General features: G+C 42.4%; 1 protein-coding gene across 1 annotated transcript in view; it reads right to left on the reverse strand.

The window, feature by feature from the left end:
• KANK1 (KN motif and ankyrin repeat domains 1) overlaps positions 1-5,605 on the reverse strand; it is a gene marked incomplete at its 5' end in the record, with an annotated part of 53,064 nt that extends 47,459 nt beyond the window's left edge. The window contains one exon of the mRNA XM_084278649.1: positions 5,569-5,605. Coding sequence (XP_084134775.1) covers positions 5,569-5,605 — 37 coding nt within the window. The remainder of the gene's footprint in view (positions 1-5,568) is intronic.
• Between the last annotated feature and the right edge of the window lie 21,651 nt (positions 5,606-27,256).

Here is a 27,256-nt window from a genome sequence, read left to right on the forward strand (position 1 = left end):
GGCTTAAAATAGCCTCTCATCACACAGCACTGACTCAACCAAATTACTATTGCTTGCATGGCTGATGTGATAATACAAACTCACCTGAACCCTGGCCATTCGCATCTGCTAAGGTAAGCAAACCCAGCGTGCATTTAAGGCTGCTAAGCTCGGAGCTCGGGGTGTCAGTAGCACTGGAGCGATACCTTGGAGACACCTACCCTACAGGAAAGCTGCAGGGAGCTGCTGTCGGATGGGCTCTTGTGACAGGCACCTACAACACTCGGAAGTAAAGGCTCTGTTGGACTGACTACTACCTAGCAATCAAACACTTCCAATTGCTAACTTCTTTGTGTCTTCATGGACTGAAGGTCTGTAATTAAAACTGGATGTGGCTATGCGCAACCTGGTCTAGTGAGCCTGTCCTTGCCTGTGGCGGGGGGAAGGGGGGAACAGGTTGAACTACGTGATCTTTGAGTTCCCTTCCAACCCACAGCGTTCTATGATTCTATGATATTCTGCTGAAATTAGTAATAGTGACAATGTTCTGGTGCACAGCACTTCCTTCTATAACTACACTTCAGAAAATTGGGCTGGAAATCATGCAAAACTACGTGCTTATTGCTGAAGATTATACACACCAGGAGAATTAAATAATAAGAGAGGCTCTAACTCAAATAATCCAGTAACTGAGAGAGCACCTACAACTGTTTGGTAAGAGTTGCTACAAATCAATGCAGAGGATGTGTATGATAAAAACATTCACTCTAAGCAAACGCGTGTTCTATTTACTGGCTTCAATAAAAAGGGTTAATAAGTCAACAGGGGTTTTCATAATACTTTACAACACTTGTTTAAGCATTTATATACCAGCAGATGGAAAACACATTTATTAAACATTTGGTGTTTGAATCACACTGATGTTAATATCTCAAACAAAATTAATTCAGGCAGCAGCCTCTCGTAGTGGCCCCATTCTCTGATTAACTGGTGCATAGTTGTAACTCCACTTATGAGTCAACAAAACTGCTCAAATACAAAGAAAAAATCTAACCAGAGGCCCCCAGGGTGCTGCAGAGTCACTGTGTGTGTATAAAATAACCAGAGGGACACCAGGGTGCTGCTGGGGAACCAGGGACCATCCATGGCCCTGCAGCCCCTGGAATGCTCACCAGAGCAGAGATGAATGCCCAGATTAGGTTGGGGGTGACATCTCCTGCTGCCTGGGAAGCTGAAAGTGAAAGGAATAAACTGGGAGGGAAAATAGTTGATGCCTGCACACTGGCTATTGTGGCAGCAGTTCTTTGCTCTACAGTAAAAAAATGATGCTGAGTTGCTTTAAGAACTGTGTAGGAACCAGATGAAGGTAAAAAAGTAAAGTTGAGTTATACATGCAGGAAAACAGTAGAAATGAATCCATGTAAGTTGTAGTATTACTCTAAACAGAAGCATGTTAAAAGTGGCATGGCAAAGCATAGAAAGACCAATCCTTGAACAAGAGTGAGGGTGAAGGCACAGACAGAATGGAGAAAATAGAAAGGATCAGGGAAATCTCAGGCACCATGTACAGAAAACAGTCTGTATTTGCTTCACAGCAAAGTAAAGAAAGTGTTTGTGCAACAGCCTTGCCACACTGACCCCTGCAGCCCATCCTACCCAGGAAAGCTGGAAAAGCTTTTCTTCTGTCAAAATAGTTAAGTACGTCCCTGCTAATGATTGACAATTCTGCAGTCTCTGGATACGGAGCACGAGGTGTTTAGGGAAGTCAAATAAAACAGATGTTTTCATTATGGTTAGAACAAGTATGTTTTTCAACTCTTTATCTTTTTAAATCAGTCTCCTGTGTTTGTTTTGCTGCTTCCTTGTTTTCTACATCAAAATAAATGGAACTGGACTGGAATCTCACACAATTTGGTGCCTTTCAGACCATGTATTCTGAAAACAAGAGTTTCAGCTAATCAGGTATGAAAGGAATGAAAATCCAGCCAGAAGTATTTCCAGACTGCCCGGTAAGTTTTAGGCTGGTGTACACTGTACTTTTTGTAGCTGACTGGAGGACCTTTCTACAGAAATGTTGGCAGAACCTCATTAAATAGATGATTTATGCATCAGTGCTAGCAAGCACAGAAGCTAACAATTGCTGGAAGTTTTCACCCAGCAGTTAATGAAGACAGTAATATTATTTTGAGAAACAATCACCTTCTTTTTTCTTTCTTTCTTGTACTACGCAAAAAGAAATTAATTTGTATCATGCACCAAAACAAGTCCAGCCTCCTAATGGCTCCCTGCAGACGCAGGTTATTTCCCAGCCCCTGATGCACTCCTTAACCCTGCTGAATTTACTGGACTGAGTAATAAGCTCGTATGTCACCTGGGCAGACTTGGAGGAATGAACAATTGTCACTACCCAGCACACAACTGATAAAATAAAGCAATTTTTTTTCCCCTGCAAGCACCGATTTAGCTATCACTAGTGTTAGAGAAAACTTCAGCTATTTTCTGAGCAGGTGGCACAACTCTGACAGACGCTAGTCCACAACCAGTACCAAGGCTCCAAACCAACTTACAGAGTGTATAAAGATGAGCAAGTAGGCTTGCAGCTCAGAGAAAACCAGTTCACTGCAAGACCTCTGTGCAATGAAACTCGGAACTGAATGATAAAACTTTAAGTCATCAACAAACAAAACTATTGACTGAAGTCTAAATCACAGTCTCTTTGTTATTTATTTGCCACATTTACGTTTTTACTGAGATATGCAAGAAGCAGAGAAATTTATGATAGGTGGCTTCATGGTAAAGCCATCACTTGCTTTGTAGCTTATCTCACTGAAAATACTTACAGCAAATTTACTTCCCATAAACACCGTTAAAAATATAATCTCTATACAAATACAAGTGCAAAATAGCTTGATCCTTTCCTGAAAACATGTTCCAAATTCAAGTATTTTTCTACAGATTTTATCTGCAGCAGCAGTAGCCCATATAGTCTCCTATACTGAAAAAGCTGACCAAAATGGCACACAGGCATAATCACTTAACAGTGTAAGTACTCACATTCTCGAGTTAACGAAAGCAAACCACTGCTCCTTAGTCACCTCGTACTTGAATGCAGCTGAACATGTGGTCAAATTTGCCAAAATATTCAAGTAACATAAACGCAGCTCAGTAGTCCACAACAAGTCTTTCTAGTTCTTTTTCCCGCTGCTGATTGATTCAGAGGGTGCAGAAAACACCACCCCTGAAGTTTGTCTTTCCACTCTTAAGAGCTCCATGCAATTAAGAAACTTGCTTCAATACCTCCAACACCCAAATCTGTTCCTGCCCATCCCAAAGCATTCTCTCCCAGGCAGCATGGCAGGATAACAAATCGCAGGTATCTGCAGCCCAATACTCTGTCCATTATGAACTGCTGAGGTTTTGGAGACACTGGCATACATAGCTGCGTGTTAGAACGCCGGCCTCGAGGGTTTGCAAAACCAACAAGTCCTGACAGTCTCTGCAAAATGCTGTCCAATTTAATTCTGAATTAAATACTTGCAATTTATTATAGCGTCTTTCTACGAATAAGGGAGCAAACAGCTTCCACACTGCAAGCTTTGTTTGCAAAACAATCCTGAAACTAAAATTTCATCTTGCATTAACACATACCCAGTGAAAGCATTTACCTTCTTTTAGACTTACATATCAGCTTATCAACTTTTTCAATTCTACTGCAGGGAGGGTGAAGAATTAGTAAACCAATCAGTAACAGTCTATGCACAATTTTTCTTTCTGTGTAAGCAGACAGAATTGTTCTGCATGACTTAAGTTAAAAGTGTATTACTAAAAAAAGTGAAGTTACATGGGGGGGGTTAGGCAGTAAACAGTGACAGTTAAATCACACAGCAGAGGTTCTGAAATTCACCTCTGAAAACGATTACAAAAGGTTACAAAAGGATATAGTTTCTTTCTTGGAGAATAACTATAAAAGGGGAGGGGAGATCAGGATTTAACAACATTAATAAATTCAGCCTTAAATCATCAACAGATAAAAGCAGCTCTGATATTTTCATGTAACTTCTACTAGCTTTAAAAAATTATTCTTTTGCATAAATTGCAGATAATGACACTCTATTTCTAATTTCCTGCACACAAAATTATTTAATCCCTTGCACTAATTAGAACAATTCTACAGTAAGCACAGTGAGTAATTCAGGAGGTTCATACTAGGAGGTACTTTCAAAGGATGTAGGTGCCAAAACTCACCAGATAAGCCCATTTGCAGTACGTGCATATCGTGATTTAGCAAATAGCACTTTAACACCAGTGTATGAGCTTTAGAAGAGGAAAAGCAGCTGAAATTTCTATTTACATGCATAATGAGATATTTAATGTTCCTTCCCAGGATATTCAAAGTGCTCCCAGCCACCCCAGCCTTCACTGATAAATTATCCTACCTACAATAGGAGGTCTCAAAAGAGCACCCACAAGCTCCTGCCATGCACTTGAAATTTTCCATATAATCCCACTGTAGCAGCCTCAGCTTTAGTGGGTTACAGCTGTGTTTGTGCAGTGATCAGGAGAACAGGAAAATATTGACACAACTGCAGGAAGAACACTGCTGCTGTGCTGTTATCAAATGTTCTGCAACCTCTGCCCCCTCCTGACCTGTCAGTCGTCCTCAGCAACCTTTGAACAGGTGATCTATTTCAGCGTACTACCCAACAGAAATAGATGTCTTGGGATCTTCTTAAAATAAGGGAAGAGTGAATTGAAACAAACACCTCCTCTTGATGTTGCTTGAGAAATCCTTTTTCTGTTTCGCTGACGAGCAGGAAACAAAAATCAGCCTGGCCAATAAGGGTGACCAGCAATCATAGAATGGTTTGGGTTGGAAGGGACCATAAAGATCATGTTCCTATGCCCCAACCATGGGCAGGGACACCCCTCACTAGACCAGGTTGCCCAAAGCCCCATCCAACCTGGCCCTGAACATTGTCAGGGAAGGGGGCAGCCTCAGCAAGCTGTTCCAGTGCCTCACCACCCTTGTAGTGAAGAATTTCTTCCTAATTTCCAATCTAAATCTACCCCCTTCCAATTTAAAACCATCCCCCCTTGTCCTATCACTACACGCCCTTCTAAAAAGTCCCTCCCCAGTTTTCCTGTAGGCCTCCAGAAGCGGCTGTAAGATCTCCCTGGCCTTTCAGTACCTGAGAAAGGATGGTTAATCTCACAAGTTAATTACAGACACAGGATTACAACCACATGACTTTTTCCATCGGAGCCCTAGGCCTCTCAGAGCCTGGTGTACAGCCACATAGGTCCTTGGAAGCAAAGCGCGCTGACTGCTGAACGGCTGAGTGCCAACCCTTACATCTTTGCAAACAACCTTCTGCACTTTAAATATTTAAAAATTATGGGGGCTGGCAGTGGGGGAACAAACAGGCTGTGATCTACCAGGAAATTAGTTCTCAATATTTAGTTTTAGGTACTGCTACTTCCCTTTTTCTGCTACTTTCACAATTAAATAAAAATCACTTGGCTTTTTGTGTGTGTGTGTGTAAATAGATTAACAATCCAAAGGGGGGAAAAGTGTTCCCAGTTAGTTACCTGTAGCACTGCCGTTAGTGTTTGCTGAGTAGGCCATGTTTGCTCAATGACACATCCAGAGCTAGGCTGTTAGCTGTCATGCAAATGTCATGCATCAAGTCCAACCAGACATGCAACCTGCAACAGACAAGAAAAAAGCCAGTTAAAAACATACAGTTTTAAGAAGTTAGCTACATTAAGCACTGGGTATTTCTGAGTGTTTAAAGTCTCATCTTCAGTGCAAACTTCTCAGGAGCAGTAATTTACATTCCCCTCTCTTAACTGCTGTCCTAGCTGTCATAAAACTCACTGTTGTCCCAATGTCTGAAGCTGAATTGTGGCTCTCTGACAATCTCCAAGAAGGACCACTGCTCCAGATCTGTCCTCAGTGAGGGTGTAACCAGCTGAATTTGCAATTGGCCTTTGGGTGGGGTTTTTTATCTACCCTGACCTTTTTTGCAGTTTGTCCCTAGCCTCCCTTGTACCACAACAGCTTCCCCACATTTGCTGTCATCAGTGTAAGTTTTAAGGTACCATAGGCATGGCCAAAGGATTTTTAGGTGAAGAAAAGAGGTGTGCCAGCAACTGGTGGACCTGTTGAAACTTCCAAGCTCTGATGTCCCCCAGGGAGGTGAGGGCAGCAGGACCCCACAGCAGATGCAGCCACAGCAAGCATGTAGCAGCCCCACTGCCTGACAGACCCGGTGGAGTGGAGGGACCAGAGCTAGCACAAGCCCTGGCTAGGATGGTGCATGGCTGACTGTGAGACCTGTCCTTTGCAAGTCCCGGTGCTGACAGGTTTTGGGGGTATGAGGTTTTCTTACAATGCACTTGTGGCAGATTCATTTGAGAAGTAGTGTCCCCCTGAAAGTTTAGGCTGTGGATACACAAAATGGGTGCTATCATATTGTGTGTGTGGCTGCCTAGTAAGAAAATCAAGCTAGAGGCAGAAGTAAAACCAGCAGCAGTTTTGCAGCCAGCTGGCTGCTGGCTGGCTCTGCAGAAGGTCTCCTGTGCCTCCTTCCTGGCCTGCTATGGGGGCAGCCTGATCACAACCTTCATCCTCAGAGCAACAGATTTGACTCTTCCAGGGCTGCAGAGACACCTCCTCTTGGCTCTGCTTCATGTTTTCGACAATCCAAACAGCATTTAATTTTGTTGACTCAGGTAAGTGGAGCTTAGGTGTATGAAGAACGCCCTGCTTCACCGACCCCAGTCTGACTTACACTGACAGCTCCTGAACAAACCAGTCTCATTTTTCCAATTATATCTGATTTGGCTTTGACAGTATGTGCATGGAAATATTTTAAAGCTAAGCAGATTAGCAAAGGAAAAGAGAAAACAGAGATGAATTAGTGCAAACACAATGGGAATCTGAGTCAAAGGTATACCAACTGATAGAGAAACTGGCTGTCTCTTAAAACTGACAGAGCTCCATCACACAGCCTACTATTGCTTAGCTTTCCCCTTCAAGGAACTAAAGCACAATTGCTTCATTTTTAGTACAATCCTGACATCAATCATCCAAGAATGCAGAAAGACCTCCACCGCAACTCCTGCTCCCCAAGCTCTGCTTTAATTACTCTGATCTATTGTGGAAAGGAGGGCAGGACATGAAGCTGTCATAAAGACTGTACAAGCAAAAGGCTACAAACCACAAAATAAAGCAGGCATCTGGCACAGACCATGACACAAAGAGATCCATCACAAGATTCCAGGCATAACAATAATTATCAGATGTCTGAAACAATGAAGCACGGTGAAAAGAAAAAAAAAAGTATGTTGCTGTCTGAATTTGCAGCCAGGACCAAAGTTTGAAATCTGCGAGCTTTTATGAAAATATTAACCACTTCCCTTCAAAGGGAGGCACTCTAAAGCATCACTCCTATCTCCACCTTTGCAATCAGGATATAAAGTTGTGCTTTAAGTTCAAGAAAGGCAGCTTTTACAGAGTCACAATGAATGCATGCTGAAAAATCATCACGTGTCTCCACGTTAAGTTTCTCAGGATAGTCACTGTCTCAGGGCAGGCTGCACTTGGCTGGACCTTAGACTCTACCAGCACCGAAGGGTAAACAAGGCTGAATTAATTTACCCACTTGTAATTTGTTCAGCACAGCTCAGTGCTTCTCACTAGCACTGTAAAAGGTGTGCTCCCCTGATACCACTATTTATGTTTACTTACACTGCTGCAGCAGAAGGCTTCCACTGCTCCAAAGCTAACCAGTGCAGCAGAGTAGAATACCCACACTGCCTAACATAGCCCTTGCTTTATTAGACAACTCATGTTCTGCCAACCTGCAGCTTCCTATCCCATTAGCAGCAAAGGAAGCTGAACGGAGGGTCCCCAGGAAACCTGACATGTGATTTGCGTCCATCTGGCCAGGGTCCTCCCGGAACCTGTCTCAGTGCTTCTTCAGGGCTGGGTGTTAGCTAGTTGCCAGAGCTTAATCAGAGCTAGCTGCACCTACTAGTAACACTTGTGCAAGGGGAGACATGAGACTCTGCAACCAGGGATAGGTACAGGGTAGATGGGTGGGAGAGCGTCCTGTGGGGGACCCACCTCTTTTAGGGACAATGCAGACCCAGATGAGAGTGGGTCTACCACAAAAGTGAGCCCTAACTTAATAACCCATGGTGTCTGGAAACTCATAATGGCTTTGAAAGTTAAATCTGTTAAGCTTCATCCTGTCAGTTTCAAAAACACCAGTCACCACTGTGGACACACATGAGGAGAGAGCTTCCTGATAGTGAGAAACAAAGGCAGCTGAGGTAAGAATTGACATAAAATTAATGAAGACACTGCTAAGAGCCAAAATAGGGCCTTAGGTCTACATTTTGTTGTGGCTTAGAGAGATGTAATTGACCTGGTACAAACTCCCTTCTGGGTACACTTCTATTGGTTACAAAGCTGCACAGGCATAAGTGCCTCCATTAAGAAACAAACTCACCTTTAGTTAAAACTAAGATGCTTCTGAGATTAAATGAGGATTAATGAAATACTTTATGAAGCAAATTCTGTCCAACAGATAGGAGGAAAGAAAAAAAGAAAGAAAAGAAAAAATAAAAGAGAAAAACATGGGCTGTAATAATTTACTATAGAAATTAACTGGAAGAAATGTTGACAGAAGACTCTCCTGTGGACAAGGCACAGGCCAATAGTGAAGGCCAGCTAGAATACACAGAAAAGGAGAACTTATCCTGCTCTACAGCAAAGCATGTTTTCCAGTACAGACATACCACAGAAGAAAATTAGTAGAGGTGCATTCCCAACTCTTTAACTTTCTGCCCATGTGTTTTCACATGCTCACCCCATGCCTGCCTGTGAACACTGTGATTTACAGACCCTAGGGCAAATGCAAAACAAGCAGAGACTAGCTATATGAAGTATTGCTCAATGAAGCAGTTGTTTAAAGTGTTTTTTGAATTAGATATTCAAACTCTCTTCTGCCCTGAGGTTCAATAGCAGAAACACACATGATCCTCAGCTTCTGCAAACTATCATGACACCCCAGCTTTTACAGGTTTTTCCAGAACAGTGATTCTTTAGGCAGAATGTAAGGCCTATGTCCTAATCACAAGGGACAAGAACCTTACTCCTGCTTTGTGCTGCATCTCGTCTGGTCACCTACACCATTTCTGCACTATAAATATCTGAGTATAGATACATCAGTCCTGGCATCCACACAGCAGAGCTGTAGACTCAAGAGGCACAGGTCTTGCAGAAGATCCAGGCTCCCACTTTAGTCTGATGTTTGCAAGAGAGGCTTAAGATGGAAAATAGTTGAGGTTTGATCTAAGAGTGGTTGTAGGATGACATGTTGGCAACACAGTAATTAGCAGAGATATATAACTTAGCTCTTAAAGAGCAAAGCAATCATGAAAGTCCTCCTTGTTCAGGGGCCACAGTCACCTATGGGAAATGGTGATACACACACACTTGTTGATGGGATTCAGGAAGACAGTTCTTGGCTTCCCAGGCAACAGGGTTTTAGGCTAAGTAGATATGCATATAGCTTTTCCTTTTTCTCATGGCAGACACAGACTGTAAAGAGTAAACTGTCATGTCAACCACTCAACACAAGCTCCAGATCTGCAGTATGGCTAAGACACTAAGATGCTATTGCTTAAGATCTGTACTGAAAGTGGGAGCATGGTGTGGGAGAACTGTGCAGGATTCAATGGTACTGGCTCCCAATTGTTCAGGTGGATGCACTCAGAGGATAGTCCAGGAGGAAAACCAGCTCTGCAATCCTCTCTAGCAAGTACAAAGTGGTGATTTAAGTAGGCCTGGGATAGAGGGGTTTGGCAGAGCAAGTCAACCCACGAGATGCAATACTTGAAAAAGAACTGGTACTGCTCCATTCCTGTTACACATCAGTGCAACAAGACTTCTGCCCTGACACTTCCCTCTCACACGTGGGTTGTCCCAGCTGTAGAACTTGCCCAGTTTCATTCTGCAAGATACTGATAATATTTGCAAACAAGAGCTGAGATCTATGCAAAACCCATCGGATGGTAATTTCTGTAGCTTCAAGAAAAAATTGGCACTGGAAATCCTTCCCCCTGCTCAACCAGAGGGGCAAGCACTTTCTAAATTTGTGCAGCTCTACAGGAAACAGGAATGTCTGCAACCTAATTCATATCCTCAACCAAATATACCAGGTGCAATTTAAATGAAGCAAGGGCTGAAGAGAAAGTATGTAGGAAGTTGCTCTGTGGTTGGTATCTACCCTGGAAGAATGACCATGTATCAATGATTATTTTCAATCTTATCTTTACTGTGGTTGTGTTCTTCTTATCTGTGTGTTTATCAAAACAGGTGGCAAATTAACCAAGAGGCAAAATCATATGGGATAAGTATTTTTTTAAAAAATATAATAACAGTTAAAACCCAAGTAAAGACGCAGGCAGCGTATGAGCATTTTTTTCAGGTCAGACACAGAGCAGTCAATTTTGAGAGAATGGTAAATTGTGAGTGACTTTAAATTTCACTTAATTATTCAATTATGTAAGCTATCCACATACTTTCTAGAGTGAATGTCTTTTTAATGTTGCACCCAAATCACAAGAAAAACTATTCAAATTCAGTTGCTGTTTAAGTCTCATTAGCTGAGTAAAATAAATCACTACCATGGGCCATCACTGCCTAGGCCACCCTAACATGTGAAAGTAGAAATTCCCTGGGACCAATGATTTCTGCAGCCTCTCTCTCTCTTCCTGCAGCAGTCTACTGTGATTCAGCTTCCTCCATCAACAGAGGTGATATAGAGAGGATTCCTAGTATATTTTGGTCTGTATTTAAGCAGGCAACCAAAAAGAGCCACTTTTGACTATGGTATGGGTTTTTTTCTGCAGGTTCTGCAGTACAGTGGGAGCAAAAGAAGCCTTGTAAATCCTTTCAACAGGCGAGCTAATTAACAAGATATGGCTACGGTCAGCATGAATTTACCTGCCTATCTTCCTCACTCCCTCTACTTATGGCATTGGCCTGTAAAAGGTCTCTCTTTACAGCAGAGCTCCAGGCAAAAGCTGAGCTCAGCTCTGTTCAGAAGGGAGTGATGTCTCAGAAACTCTGGGACCTGAGTCAGCAAGCTGAGGTTGGAGTGCTCCCAGCCGGGGCACATGCTTCCTGACTTTGAGCTTTGGTGCTTTTGAACACATGCTCCCAACTGCTGCAATGCCAGGCTCTAATTCTCAAATCGTGCTGGAATTGAACATTAGTCACTTCCATGAGGCTGTCCTAAGATGTCTTCTTCCCATCATCTTAAATAGATTTGGATTAAGTCTTCTGCTTGCCTCCTTTCTGCAGGCAGAGAATAAATGTCCAACTTTCAGTAACATAAGGGTCTGATGGGTTTTCTCCCCCAAACTTGAAAATAGTCTCTTGCTCATGTACTGAGCTGAACTTCTACAAAGCTTCTACTTCTATCTTGTAAGCCACCTACCTACTGCAAAGGAGCTGGGCTCCACTGGGAAGCCAGTCCGTCGCTCAGGGAATGGGCATATATGAAAATCTTTCAAAGGCATCAGATCCTTCTAGCTACCCTAAATAACACAGCAATTTTCTGAACTTCCCCCAGTATTGCTTTGTCACATTTGTTAGCGATGGCAGCAATGCTCCACTGTCAGCTGTTGGGTTTTAGCTGCCCTTCATAGGGAGTTATCCCAAGTGTACCTGGAGGATCCAGAAAAGCAATCAGCTGTTCTACACAAGCCACCAAGCAACAGGGGAAGGATTTCAAAATACTATGCAGCAAACACTAGCATAGCAAGCATCCTGTGGAGCCCAGACATATGGTCCATCTAGACTATCTTGTTTTCAACAGCAGCAAAACCAGACACTATTTAAGGAGAGTACACGTGCCTGGTTCTTCTGCACTCTCCCAGCATCAACAATGTTTGGACTGTGAATATCTAAACATATATCCTTACTGTGTCATTTGAATAGCCACATAAGTCACGGGTGAATGTGACTAGCCCCTTTCCGACCCTGCTGATCCCATCTGCCGCTACAACATCATAGGGGATGAAGTTCCAGGCTGTCAATACCCACTGCGTACTTCTTTCTTGTTTTAAACTGGTATCTTAAAAAATTTTATCAAGTGCCACCAAATTCTTGCATTGTAGGGCTTGGTGAACATCGTGAGGATTCAAGCTTATCCACAACCTTTCTGATTTCATAAAACTCAACCTTTTCTCCCAACTTATATGGCAACTCCATCTCTAGATGATTTTATTTGCCCTATTTGAACCCTTTCATGTATTCTCACCATGCAGAAGACCCTTGTCACATACAGCATGTTACTAAAAAATTGTCTGCAAGAACAATCTTACAAAAAGGGGTAAAATGCATTCAATGCTTTTCTTAGTAACAACTGGAATCCATAGAAATGGAAACTCCAGTTTTAGTAACTTTTGTCAAGCAAGTGAAGAGTTAAAACAAAACAAACTTAGCTGCAGCAGAAACACCTTTCCCTAGTAGGCCAGAGGTTGGACAAAGCCCTCCCAAATATCCAAATGCACCTTAGGTCAGCCTAATGGACTTCAGGTAGCTCTACCTGCTCTCCAAGATCCATCAGGCTCACTGTCAGGCAGCAGCGGCAGCTCTTGCTATTTTCTCTATTAGGATCAGTGTGCACCGGTAAAAGGAAGTGTTTGTATAGATTCTGTACATTGCAGGTGGCATACTTTTGTCACTCCTGATAAAGAGGGCATCATGGCTATGCAGACCAGGCCTAAAAATCTTCTTGCTTTGTCCAGTCCGCTGACTCAATGGCCCATGTCTGATGTGCAAGAGTATGATCTCCACTCACATGCTGTGAGCCTGAACATCACAGATAGGTGTGTTTGGATAACACCCATCACACAGTGCTGCAAGGCCCCCCACACCCTGAAAACATTCTCAGACCACCCATCTCTTCTGGAAATCATTCCTGACATCATCACTGTCATCACATTTTATTACAGGAGAAAAAAAAAAAAACCCAACCAAAAACCAAAACAAAAAACCCTGACAAAAAACAACCACCAGCCTTCAGAAGGTTGCACAGTGTTGTAACTCAGAAACCGATTTCTCTTTATGTTAGAGAAAAAAAATCAACTAGAAAAGAAACATAATCCAGGGTAGGAAAAAAACAACTTTTCTTTTTTTTTTATACCTGAAATTCCTAATAGGTGATGTAGAAGACACTCCCTTTGGTTTATGCCTGTGAATAATGAGTCACATGAAACTACATGAATGTAGGCCAGTGTGATATTGCTATGGGTTGTAACGCTTGCTGTGACAGGGAGCCCAAAAGATGCAACTGGGCTATCCACATTTTTTTGTGGAGAAGTGGGAGGGCTGAGACTTCCATGACTTGAAGTAGTTCAGTCAGATCATTCTTCAAGGGGGAAACGAGAAAACATATCTGCTGAGCAGTGTTTTCAGCTGCCATGACAAAGACCCGAATCCAGCACCAGTAACAAATAAAAGGTTTCCAAAACAAGTGTTAACTTGGGAGAGGGATCATGTATGCGTGCCAGCCACAGTACACCCTCCCAGTGATGACAACCTTGGAGCTGCTGTGCCTGGCACAAGTAGCAGTTCCGCCTTCTCCTCCACAGCAGGTCTATAAACTACCCATTGCATCTGTTTACTCAGTGGGGCAGGACGAATCACAGCATCCTCTTCACTATCTTGGCTTAAACATTAAAAATGGAGTAACAGTTGTAAAACACATCTGCAGTCCCAATACCTTCAAATGAATTTGCTTATTTAAAGTGAATTTAAAGGTAGAAAAACTTGAGGGTTCAGGTAAATAAACCACTCAAGAATGTTTATAAACGCCTCATGAAATGCACTATGATCTCATTCAGACTTTGCATCTAAGGCACGCTGCAAGCATTTTAAGGCATGAACTCTGGTAAACAGACAAATTTAGCACTTCCACAAAGTGCCCAAGTATTTAGTTGTCAGTGACATTTCATATGCAGTAACACAAGCCTGAAACATATTTAGAGGCAGACAGCCAAATCGTAGACTGTCTCCTGATTTTAGGTCTGAGATGCTATTTATAGTCAGAACAGCCATAAATCTGCTACAGCAGAAGGGTGGCATGCATCACAGTCGTGATGCTGTGGTACAGTTGCTAAGTTGAAAGACTTTTTGTCTAGCAGCATCTGCCCATGTAGCTATTCCACGGTGGTCCTGTCTGAAGGTGTATCTTCGTGTGAGACACCTCCAGCAGCAGATCAGCCTTGCCCCACCTAGCCCTAGATGCCGCTTCCTGCCTAAAACCAGTAGCTCTTTTCTGTTTTTTTTCCCTACTAATAAGGGTTCTGTGGACTTCAGTAATCAACCAGTGCTTACCATATAGGACAGAGAAGTTATAGGCTTTTTCCACAGTGATGAAGGAGAGGCAAGGAGATAATATTGCAAGGGCCAGCCTTTATTACAGTTTACAACAGAGGGCTGCAGAGTCTTACTCTCAGTGCAACTCTACAGCTCATGCTGCCAACGTGAATCACTACTAAGTGGTAGACTAAGTCCACAACCTCAGTATTAACATGGTCCCATTTCTCTCTAAGTTGCCATGGGCCTTTGGAAATGCAGGTGGACCCCACCCGCCCCAACTTTTCTATTTCACTGAGGCCACAAATGCATGGGTTCATGTGTTGGCCTGGGAACACACCCCAGACATCGTCCAGGCTGTTTCCCCTCCCATCCATCACACAGCATCCCCCAGGAACAGCCAGCACTTGTGCACGATTTTTCTTGCCCCCTTCCCATAGACCACCTCTCGAGGCTTTCTGCATTCATCCCTGGGATGAGCAGGTTTATCTGATCCTACCTCCAAAGCCACCATCTCCATACCACAGCCTGTGGACTGCAAGCCTGCACTCTCTGGTGGGAGCCATACGGGATTTCATGGCAACAAAACATTGCCAACCACCCCACCGCATACAAAATTGCCCAAATCCAATTTTGGCAATTTTGGACATTTTGACATGGGGGCAACATGAACTAACTGGAGACTGGCAGCACCTGTAGTGGAGCGCAGGAGCCAGGCTAGCTGGGTGTCTCCAAACTCTTCCTGTTCAACAGCTTAGAGAGAAGGACTTGTCAGCTTTCTGTACGTGTCATCCTGCCTCTGCCTTGCATGCGGTCAAAAACATCTTGCTGCGTGTAGCCACCTGTACAGAACTTACCTATCCGAAGTAGAGGACTGCAAGTTGGGGCAACGCACTTGTCCCTCACAGGGGGTGTTCATCTCTGATGACTAGTCAAATCAACATGAAAACAACCTGCTCCTAATGCTCAGGGACTTTGTAATTTAATCCAAGTAATTTAAGTCAGCATGGAGTTCACATAACCTGTCGTCTTCCTCCTCAGTGAGAGGGTAAGCTAACACATGTATTAATTATTCAAAGAATCTTCTCAGTGTCATCCCCCAGCCCTATTTCAAACAGCTACACAGTGAGTGGCAAGCTCTGTGAGTGCCACTGCACGTGAAGGTGTGCTGATTGACTTACCGCCCTGGAACTTCACACCTTATGGAGCCAGGTACGGAAACTCGGTGAATTGTGTCTCACCTACACAGCCTAATTTAACATTCTGCATCTGCTTGCTGGCATGAGGCACACATCGCTGTGCAGGGGGGAGCCAGGAAGGAGAGGAGCTCACAAGCGAGAGGATGTCCAGCTGCTGGGACATGTGTAGTATGACTACAGTGTGCAGCATTGAGGCTCGCAGCACCAGCATTCATTTCTGCACTCAATCACATCCCAAAAAACTCGTCTTTCATTCAAATTCTCTATCAGCCAAAACTACATCTCAGCACTGACATGAGCAGACACGCTCTACAGACAAGGGACCATCTATATCTTTGGCACATGTCAAACTAGAATGAAATCTGTAATTCCCCCCCAAATGACATATGGATCTGAAAGTCACCTTCCTGTAACCCCAAGACAGTGGATCAAGTCCAGCACAGACTGCAAAAACTGTACCTTCCTGTGGCGATCCATAAATACGTTACCTTTAAAGTATTTTTGGTGGATTTACTATTGGATAGCAGAGCATTAGTAATGAAATGGCAAAATAACATGTATCTTTATCAGTCACCATATGAGCACAAAGCACCGCTAACCAAATCCTGGGAAAAAAGCAATATAAGAATTTAATTTTCTGAAGAGCAGCACAGCAAGACTGCCAATGAAACAATGCATCTTCAGTGTGTTTCATGGGTTGCTTTGCAGAAGGTCACTCCTAGGCAGGAAACTACGTGGCACATGTAAGACAAAAGTGTATCAGGTGGTCTTAGTAACGAAAGAATGGCTTTCATATTCACTCACATTATCTGGAGAGCAAAATAAGCAGCTGCACAGTAATCAATGCCCTAGCAGAGGGGAACTTTCTTTGTCTTGATTACTCCCATCCACATCCCGCTTCCCTGGGAAGCTAAGCAACATTTTGAGTTCTCCTCAGCTTCAGTGCCTGTGGATCTGTGATAAGCATGCAGCCACAGCGAATGAACAAGTACAGAGAGAGCAGGGGCAGATCCATCTATCTTCCTAGAAGATCAGCAAACATTAAGTATGCAACGTGTCCCCCTTTTACCTCACTCCATGCCTAATTGAGAGTGGAGTGGCTGAATTTGAGCAAGATCTATCCCAGTCAGATTAAAAGGAAAAGTTTTTAAGATCTGGGTTTTCGTTTTCTGCATCAGAGCAGAACGTTGGGGTCCCTTCAGCAAGCCTTTTTTAGCGATACAGACAATCTTTTACTTATTTTTCAATCTTGATAAATGTTTTTATAGGAGAAGAGAGTTAGAGAAAAAAGTTCTCTCCCTGGCTTTGTCCTTGGATACGCTAGAGCTTTTCCCCACTCCCTTACTTACTTGGAGGAACTACTTCTGTCACCAAGGGTGAATGCACCTTACCTGGGGCTAACCAGCCCTAATTTTCACCTGTTCTCATTCCTTGGAGCAACAAGTCCAGTGCCAAAAAGCAAGCAATGGCAAGTGTTACATTTCCATATGTTTTCACTGAGAGGGAAAAGAACAGCCAGCCAAAAAAGCTACATGGCAGTGCAGCACTTTGGGGTAAAAGGCCTTTGCAAATATTTTTCCCCCTGCTACTTTTAATTTCTTATTTTTCTAAAGGTATTTAATGACCGTATGAGGGAATACTAACTTTTACCCTTTGCTCCTCTCTGCTGCACTGGAATGACTTTTTTTTTTTTCTTCCCCTCCTCCTTACAATACAGCAGCAAAAGCAAGCACAGAGGTTACGATTCAACTTCCGTTAATGCATTTATTGGTAATAATTAATCCATGTTTTGCCCTTTGTTTCTGACAATGTCCATCCAGTAGCAGAACATGGCAAAGAAAATGAACAAAAAGAAGGCAGCACGCCGGTGTTGGCCTGCAGTGAAATTTCAGAAGCAGAAAAGGTGTAAGCTAGGCAAAAGTTTTCTTCAGTAAACATTTCATTTTCCATTCCCCATTTCTAAATGACATTACATATCTTATATATACATATGCTTACACACAATGTCCCACATTGTGCCATTCGGCAATACAGTAAATAAAATACTAAAAAATTAGTTTGCACAGCACTTAAATACTCTACATTTCCCTACTGAAAAAAGCAGTTCCCTTTTCAGGGAAGAAGGCTGCCACCTTCTCTGCAATCGTTTAAGCTGGGGAAACACCTTGTTGAGAGAAACGTCCGAGTTTCAAAGACTACAGAAGTGCAGAGTACAGAACCCGCCCCAGCTTATTTCTGCCGGTGCAGAATTACCAGTACAAAATGCTAGCATGTGAACAGGGTAACAACTTTTCCAGCACAGTAAAAGCGTATCTGTCCCACCAGAGAAACACAAAGAGAGAAGAAATGTCATGCAAACAATACTAAGATGAAGTCTGTGGAAGAGAAGGCTTAAGAACTGCAAAGTTGAATACTGTGTGTGAATTACTATTTTAAAGCTCTGATTTAAGAAGTAGACTAAATTTATGTATTTAACTGAATATTGCAGTTCAAGTGTTTATTTTTGCTATGTATTAACTATTTTACAGCACATTTGTAGTTGGATAAAAGAATACTAAACCAATGAAAGTTAGCCGTAATTATCCAAGGACTTGTACAGGTTTTGGTATGCTTCTTTCCTGCTGCTGTCACATTCAATGCCTACTGCTATGAAAATCGGACATACCAAGAATGAGAAATGGCTAGCTAGGTCACACATCAAAAATAAAGTTCTTAAAGGGTGAAAGGTAGCATTAGTTCCCTTCCAAGTATAGCTGAATTCATCATATGATAGTTCAGGTACATGAGCCTTTAAGGCACATAGACAAGCACTATTTTCATCAGCAACTCTCAAGTAAGGCATGTTCTTTAAAGCCAATTTTAAGCAAGGTAAATGGCACTTAAATAACGTAACTCCTGTGGAAGCTTCTTTACATTATCATCACTCCCATGAAAATTAAGAAAGCAGATGGTAAACGTGGACAGATCTAAACTGTTGCTCAAGCCTTCATGTGCACCATGCATCTCACAAACTGATGTGCCAGGTGACACCATTTTCTTCACTTGCCCAGTATGCTCACTGCTGATTGCAGATAAAAAAAAGGATGATTGAAAACTTTATCCTTAACTGAAGGCCTGCACCAGCATCAGAAGACCTCATAACTTTGTATGCATTTCTCTATTTGTTCAACTAAACCCAGCTATCAGCTAGTTTTAAGAGAACTGTGGTATTTGAGCTGGATATTAGGAAGAATTTCTTTCCTGAAAGGGTTGTCAGGCATTGGAATAGGCTGCCCAGGGAAGCGGTGGAGTCACCATCCCTGGAGATATTTAAAAGGTGTGTTGATGAAGTGCTTAAGGACATGATCTAGAGGTGGACTAGTCAGGGTTAGGCTATGGTTGGACTCAATGATCTAAAGGGTCTTGTCCAAGCCAGGTGATTCTGTGATTTTGTAATTTGTCTTTTGTGCATAAATCACACAGAAACAGTTGCTTTGGAATAGTAACTAAGTAGCTATGATTACTGATGAGATTTGTAGTGGTTGTTGTGGATGTTTTTTTTAGAAACAGGTGGGGGCTTAACATACTGCAGAGTATCACAACAACGTGTTGTAAGGTGACATCTCAGATTCTAGAATACACTCTTACCTAAGTGCAACAGAAATAGGAAAGGTTAACTTAGTGGTGGATGCTGCAACTACAGCAAGTAGACAGCAGATCTTCAATGATATCTGGCACTTCATTTTGCCTTAGGGAGTTCCATCAGGACACGCAGAAGCAGCAGAGGACTTCCAAAGCATACTGAGAGAACTGCTGGTAAGTGCAGCAGGAGGTGGGAATATTCCACTGTGATCTGCTCTACTCCCAGGTGCAGGGAAAGGAATGGCATAAAAAGCAGTCAGTCTCTTAGCTCCAGTGTTAACAGCAACATTTCTTTTTCCGTAACTAATTGGATTTTTGTTTCAAGTAGGAGATGGCCTTTCACAGAAGAGACATAAAGATGCATCAGTATTTTCAAGGTACTTCCTGCTATCATCTCCCCATGACCTCAGCAACGTTCATGAATGCTTGGCTCTTCATGGCGTTCACCTCTTTCTGCAGAGAGCTGGAGGCAGCTGGCCTTGCTGCGGGACAGGCACTGAAACCATCACTGTTTGTATGATGACCTACAGTTGCTCTGGTGGTGCCAACTTACTGTAGTGTATTTTGGAGCTGGGTGATTTTTGGCCCATGCTGAAATAAACATGGCTGTGCATATGAATGCCCCTCTGTCACCTCTCCTCCTGAAGGATTGTGTGCGAGGCTGCCATGCCCCAAAAAGCTGCAGTCACAAACCTTCCCAAAAGTGCCCATCAGCTAGTATGTAGGAAGGTGAGACCTGAAGAGGCATAAGGAAGCAGCTTTCTTCTGGGAAAGCAAAAGCGTTCCAGGCACAACAACAACAACAACAACAACAACAAAGGCTGCTTTAAGAAATTCCACCTTGTTTTAGTGACTCGTAGTTTTGTAGCAGTGAACATCAGCCGAAGGAATGCGGCTGTTGGGGGAACGTGCAGTTCTCAGCAGCAGGCGAGTTGCCAAGGCACGGTGGGACAGGACAGCAGAAATCGCCTCCTGTACTCTCTAGACCTGTGAAGACACCAGCTAGCCCTTTCCCAGCAGCTGCGTAATTTCTGTGTAATCACATTGCTGCAATAACATAATAGCATTCAGAAGCAACAATAAAGGTAGCACACTTAAAAAAAAATAATCTCTACTAATCCCAGCTAGGCTACGAATATGAGTAATATCTGTAAATATAAATTTCATCTTCTTAAAGAGTGTTGATAAATACTGCAAATTAGTGTTGACTCACGATGGAAAGAGACAACTACTGTCTAAAGACATAATTAATTTCTCCCTGTGAACAACTTTCAAGGCCTTAGTTACTGTAAAAACAAATCTTGCAGGCTGACTTTCGTAGTTAATTAGACAGTATATTTTAATCAGTTTGCTGGTTTCCGAAGGGAGGACAAAATAAAATCAGAGGGATGACAAGCAGTACAGAAGATATTTAGCCACTCCAAAAAGATTTTAGTTTCACCCATCTGTCCCACAAAGTGAAATACCGTAGAAAAACGTGTTCCACAAGTGGCTGTGCTCATCTGTGTTACCACTTGCTATGAGGATGACGGCGGCTCGAGCTCATTCCTCTGCAGCTCTGAGAAGCGCTGGTCTCACCGACAGAACTGCAGCACGGCTGAGTACCGAGTGGAGCCCATCTTAACAAAACCCTGTTGAGGCCTTCAACGGCACCAAATGCCAACCTCTGCCAAAAGCAGGGCAGGCTCACTTGCCGCCATTGGTTGGTTAGCAGTGGCAGTTCTGTGTGGTGCCTCTGTACGGCTTGTCTGCGTGTAAACAGACTCTGAAAAACCCAACCACAACGGAAGACTGCACCTCAGACTTCAGGATGATGTCAGAACAGAGGATTTTAGAGCAAAGTGAAAAGTTTCCACAAGACCAAAAATTATGTCCCGTGCACCCAATGGCGATCACACTTTCTATTTAAAAAATACCTTTTTACAAAAATACCCCATACTTTCTCATTTCTAGAAGGTGACCTCATTAAAAAGCTCATCAGTATCAAAACACTGATTAATGGCAATAAAAATTCACCTTTAGCATGCACACCATGACATTTAACACCTGTTTGCAGGACACTGCAAAGGAATAAAAAGGGGTTTTTCTCCAGCTTCTGGTGTCAAGGCAAGGGATTCTGATCACCATCAGGTAGAACCTACACAGTTTTCTCCTGAATTTGGCAAAAATCTGTCAGTGCATACGTCTACAGAGCAGCCACTAAAGGGAGTGGGTGGGTACATCATACTTTTCAATATCCCTCAGGGCCAGCTGTGTTTTGTGCTAGCTTGTAGTTACAGCATGGGTGGAAATTTGCATTAGTTAGGAGGAATAAATAACAGGAATAAAAGATAACCAGATCTCTCAGTGAATGTGTTTTAATTTTCCTGCCAGCTCTCTCACACCAACATCTAATACTAGATCAAATTATTTATTAATTATATTGATTTATTGTCTTTATTCTTTATATCCTAATCAGTCCTATTCTTGACCTTACCAGATCTGCTGATTAAACAAAGGTTATTTATATATATTATAAACACAAAGTGGCTCACATCAACCTGTGGCAGACCTGTGCTAGTTTTAGCAAAGCCACCCTCAGAAAATTTCTGGGTCTCTGTATCGGTGTAATCAGGCAAAAACCTCTGCTCTTGGTGAGACTGAAGCTCCTGCCTCGACACCACTGTTGGTGCGCTAAACTGCGTAATGTTCCTGACCAACACAATTCAGAGTAAAACAGGATAGGGGTGTGTGTTGCAAGCCAAAAAATCATGCAATTTTTGCCAGGAACTTTTTCTACATTAATAAAGGTACTCCTCAGCTAATGGGGGGGCAGATTTAAAGGAATTATGAGGACCTGTTTGATTTTTGAAAGGCAGGAATCCTCTAGAGCTGTTGCATCCTGTATAGAAAGTGATCTTATGTTAGGCTGGTAACAACACTAGATGTGCATGCTACACCTAAAAGCCTCTGAATTGTGACCCAAATACCTGTAAAATCCGTAAGCCTCTCTGGGCTTTAGGGGTGGGAATTTCCCAAGAGATGGTAAAGGGGCATTGTAAGTGCAAGACCAACTTCCAGCTGGCTGCTCCCACACAGACTGCAGCACTACTTTGCCATCGCTCCTGCAAAATCATAAGATCCCACAACAAGCCCATCCGGAGAATGAAAACAGCAGCAGCAAAATAACCCACCCCAACAACTTTCGAGGAGACACTGCTCATTTAGTAATGGAGTAATTTAGTGCCCCAACCAGCCTGCAGTGCTGTGCTGGGACCTGCCAAAGGCAGCATGCACAGCGCTACTTGCTCTACATATGCCCCTAAACCCATCCTGCCCTCCAGCCCCGGCATTTCTTTGATAGCTTATGCCAGCAGGTAATGGGAGCTGATAAACTAAAAGCTAATAGCAAGTGCCAAAGTATTATTCCCACCTATTTCACAGCATGTCGTGGGGGATATTAACAATAGGTGAGTATAGGATGTGCAAACATCCAAGTTTCCCAGGCATTAGCAGTAAAAATGTGCAACCCATGCCAACTGATAAGCAGCAGTTTCAGGGAATTCACAATGGAGCGGAGCCCCGGTTCAGAGCAGTTGCTCTGCACACACTGGTGCTGGGATCAGAGCTCCCACACAAACAGCATGGCTGACCTTCTGTGGGCTACTTCATGGTGCATAACCCACTCTGAAGATGCTTTAACTGTCACAAAAGCTCACTGATGGATTGAGCTCTGTTAAGGGAGGCCAAAATTTCTCTCAGTTAAGAAGTCCTCAAAGCTGTAAACCCTAACTTCACAACCTACTTCCTATGCTTGGTCAGCCCCTCTGGGCAAAGCATTCAGGTCACACTGTTGAGCATCCCACCCGGCTGCAGGTACCACTGACATTTTGCAAGGTTGTGACCATTTTCCACTGAGTAGCCCAAGTCTCAAAACTTACAAAAAACAGAGGAAGCATACATATGTTTATCTATTCTCTGATCAGCCTGGAAAATACAAATTTTTCACCCTAATTTCAACTGGCAAAACTGGCTGTGGCATTGTGAAAACTGGTGGTAATACTAATCTTACTCTATGCAAATGTTGAATAAACAGCAAATAGGTAAAAGGACCAGAAATCTAATTTCCCAGCATTGTGCCTACTCCTTTGGGATACTGTATGCTACTCTCTGTTCAAGCTAATTCAGCCAGCATCAAGGCAATTTTCTAAAAGTCTGTGCTTATTCCAAAGAGCTTTCCCAACTTTTCCTCAGAGGCTTCACTTCTGCAGGAGACATCATATCAGCGAGACACACCTGCACAAATAAGCTTCCTTTTGCCCCTGGTCAAAGCACTGGCATTGAACAATTGTTCCTGTCAACAAATTCCTCCTCTCTTACTCACAGAAATATACTTGACTTTCAAGCACACTCAGCCCAGTGGTTATGGCATAATGCAAACCAGTTATTACCCAATTTTCTCTAACTTTTATATTATAACATGTATGTATTTCCATTTATCTCTGGTAGACCACAGCCTTCTCATTGGCACTGCTAGCTCCCTTTACGGTCATCTGTCACTCCAAACTGGGAGGATGGTTTTCGAGGTTTCTGTTTGTTTGTTTAGTACCTCAGCATGAAACAAATAGAAATGATTCTTAATAAGCACCCCTAGGGAAACAGTTTTCCAGAAATATTTCCTTACAATGGTTGCAGTATAAATAGTATACAAGGTACTGACAGAGGAAGTTGTGGAAAAGAAACAGAGCAGAAAGGGTGGGATTTTTTTGTGTTGGCTTTAGTGGGTTTTGTTTTGTTTTAACTTCAAAAAGGGAGGGGAAAAAGTAAAACATGGCTTCTTTACCCTTTTCCAATACAAGACAGAAGACGGGCAGAGAAAACATAAGAGGTGAAAACTGAGCCATCATTTCTCCATATATTTTTTATATAAGTTGGACATGCTGAGCAGTTCATGGACAAACCTAACTGCATTTTCTTTTCCCAGAATATCCTTTCCTAACTTTGTCAATGAAACCTGTCACTTCAGATTATTTATTCCATATCTAATTTATTCCATATCCAATTAAACAAAATTCTAGCCATTTAAAAGAAGAAACACAGTCATGTCTTGTGATGACATGAAACGTGCTGAAGGAATTGCACCTTATGAGTATACCACAGCACAAATTAATTTAACAAAAAGAGGTATTTTCTAAGTGGTTGGAAGGCTGATGAAGGACTGCCACGTTCAGCATGGCTGTGGGTTGCTGCAGAGACATATGTAAGGAGTGAGCTAAAGAAGTGGGGTGAGAAACTGGGTTGGTAACACGGGCTGGTACCAACTCTGCCCAGCAGCCTGCAGAATTGCCAGAGATGGTTGCAAAGGCTGCAGACATACCAGAGGATGCGCTTAGGTGTGACTGTGCTTCTCCAAGGAGAGCCTCATCTCTGTCCAGCTTTCAGTTATCTCCCACTTCCAAAAAGAGGGTCTTCTTCCAACCCCAAAGACTCCCTTGAGTAGCAAGATAAGAGTTTCATGTTCAAGTAGTAATTGTTTTACATAGTCCTCTAGCCTTTGCTGCTGAAGTCAAAGCAAAGCAATTGCACTAGGATCTCCTTTGCAAAGTCAGTGCCCTTAATTTGCCTACCATGTCTTTCCACAGCTATACTTTAAGTCACTGTTTACGGAGGGCAGAGCTGCAGCTGAGCATCAGCACGTTATAAATATATACATTTTCATTCACGACACAGAAATCCAGACCCTTTTGCAGCAGTCCCCCTTTCAATCACTTAGGGTAATGCAAGTAAACGTCACCCCATCTGCTCTCTTCACTTGAAAGAAATATGGTTTTCATCTGCATTTTGAGTTATCTAGTCCAGCCTGTATCACGCTGCAATTCCTGTCTCATAAGAAACATATAAAAAAAAAAAAGTTGTAAAAAAAAGTGAAGAGCAACAGGCAACAGAGAAATAACTACTCATTTCAGTAGCATAATTTGTAGATAAACTCTCAATGGTATGAAAATTAATAAGCCAGTGTGTTAACTAGCAGACATCTGAAGAAGACAAGCAAAGAATATGGACCCTGCAAATAGAGAAATTAAGCCTGCTTGGTGAAGTACTCTGATCACTTCCTTTCTATTTAACTGGCCTTAAGGATTAAAATGTTTTTGCATTAAATACTTTTCCCAGGTCAGGAACATCAATTAACTAACTTTATTTTTCCCAAACCTGCTTACTCTCTTCTCAGTAGTGTTTCAAATACAAGGTGCATTTTTATTTGAAAGCTTTTGTGATGTAGGCCTGCATAACATGGCAAGTATCACTTAGGTTTTGCTTTATAAACATCAGGTTTGATAGTCTGCAAGTCAAGGTTTATTCCCTCTGTCCATTTTGTGCTTTATTTTAAATTTTTACTTTTATACTCTTATTGCATGCAGCAGTCGTGGAAAGATTCCATCACTTCAGCACACCTACCACCTGGATTCTGTGCACCTACCTGCAATTAAAAAATTCTCATAATTCTCTTCCCTACTTATGTAATTAACTTGACCTTAAAACCTTTCTGATAACCTGTTTTCATATCACTAATTTTATTTTTTTGTTTATATTATGTACGACAGCTAGAGGACATCCCACAAAATACCTGGTGAAAACACGCTTTCGAGTATTGAAGAAGTTTTCCACAGAGGTGCCTGCATGGTACTTTTTCTGATCAAGCCACCTCTTGTGCAAAATTAGAAACAGTTTCTTTCACTTGACAGTAACTTAATTTTCCTAACTCAAAATAAAAATGCAAGTGGACTTGCACATGGTTATCTTGGGCTCCTTTCCAGGAGAGCCCCTTCTCTCTCCCAGTAGGTAGGTCTTGCTAGGGAGAAAATGTAGGGGCACGAACTCTACCTTCTCACAGACAGATGTGCTTTGGCACGAATTGCTCAGCACATGGACCTTTACTTCTTCCAGTCTCTAACAGGTTTATGAGCATGTACTCAGAAAGGAACTTCAGATGGAAAATAAAAAGAGAACTTCAGATACTGTGCTTCTATTCGGGTCTGCCCTTCCATTTCTTTCAATGTAAAGCAGCACAACTGAGTTTCAATTAAAAGCCTGACAGGAATTACCAGGACTTTACTTGCATATAGACACATAAGCACAGGAAAAGCAACTACTTGTTATTTAACTAAATTTATCTGCTGTGTTTAATAATTTTATATATAGAAAGATGCTGCATTTTTCTTAACTACGGTTTAATTTTGGTAGTTCCTTTAAGATATCTGGGCTTCACTGCTAAAACCTAGGCCAGGAGTCTGTAACCACAACAAGTAATTTTATACTTTGAGTATACTTCTCAATATTTAGCAGTTGCCCCCATTCCTTCAGCAGGGTGATGACCGCAGGAGAGCAGCAATGGGGTTTTAAAAATAATTAAGTGAACGCTCAGCCTTGCTGGACTTCAGCTATTCCTCTTCAGCATAGGCATGGGGTAGAGAAGCTGCAAAAGATGCTTTTTATGCTGAATACAGCTTACCATCATTCTTACAGTTTTTCAAATAAAGTAATTTCCCCATAGAACTATCCACACTGCCACCTAGTGCAAATAGTTGCTTTTACTTTGAGCCAGGAGAGAAAGAAACTGCTAGTTTTAATTGAGAAGACTGTCCGTGGGTTTCTCCCATACACCACAGAAAAAAGGAAATAAGAATTTAAAAACTCTCCTCTCCTTTCTCTTCAGCACAGATACCTGCTACTGTGGGGTACTGTGGTCTACAGTTACAAAGATCTGCCATGAGAGCTGGGAAGAAAGAGTTGTTTCCAGGCAGAAATGAGTTTATTATTAAATCAGTATTGGGAACAGAAGAGGTGTTTCTGCTCCCATTTTAATAAGCACACCAATTATACAGAAACCGGGGTGTGTCTGGGAACCTAATGAAATGCATCCAGCAAGTGTCAGCCCACAGGGAAAACACGCTGCCTCACCCCAAGAGGGTGGCAGATGTTACGACAAAATTATTATTTGCGTGTTACACTAATCACTACTGTACATCTGAAGCCAAAGCACTGCTGGCTGTGGCTGCTGTCAGAAGTAAAACCA

Source organism: Gallinula chloropus, assembly GCF_964237585.1.
Source record: "Gallinula chloropus genome assembly, chromosome: Z".
Lineage (NCBI taxonomy): Eukaryota > Metazoa > Chordata > Aves > Gruiformes > Rallidae > Gallinula > Gallinula chloropus.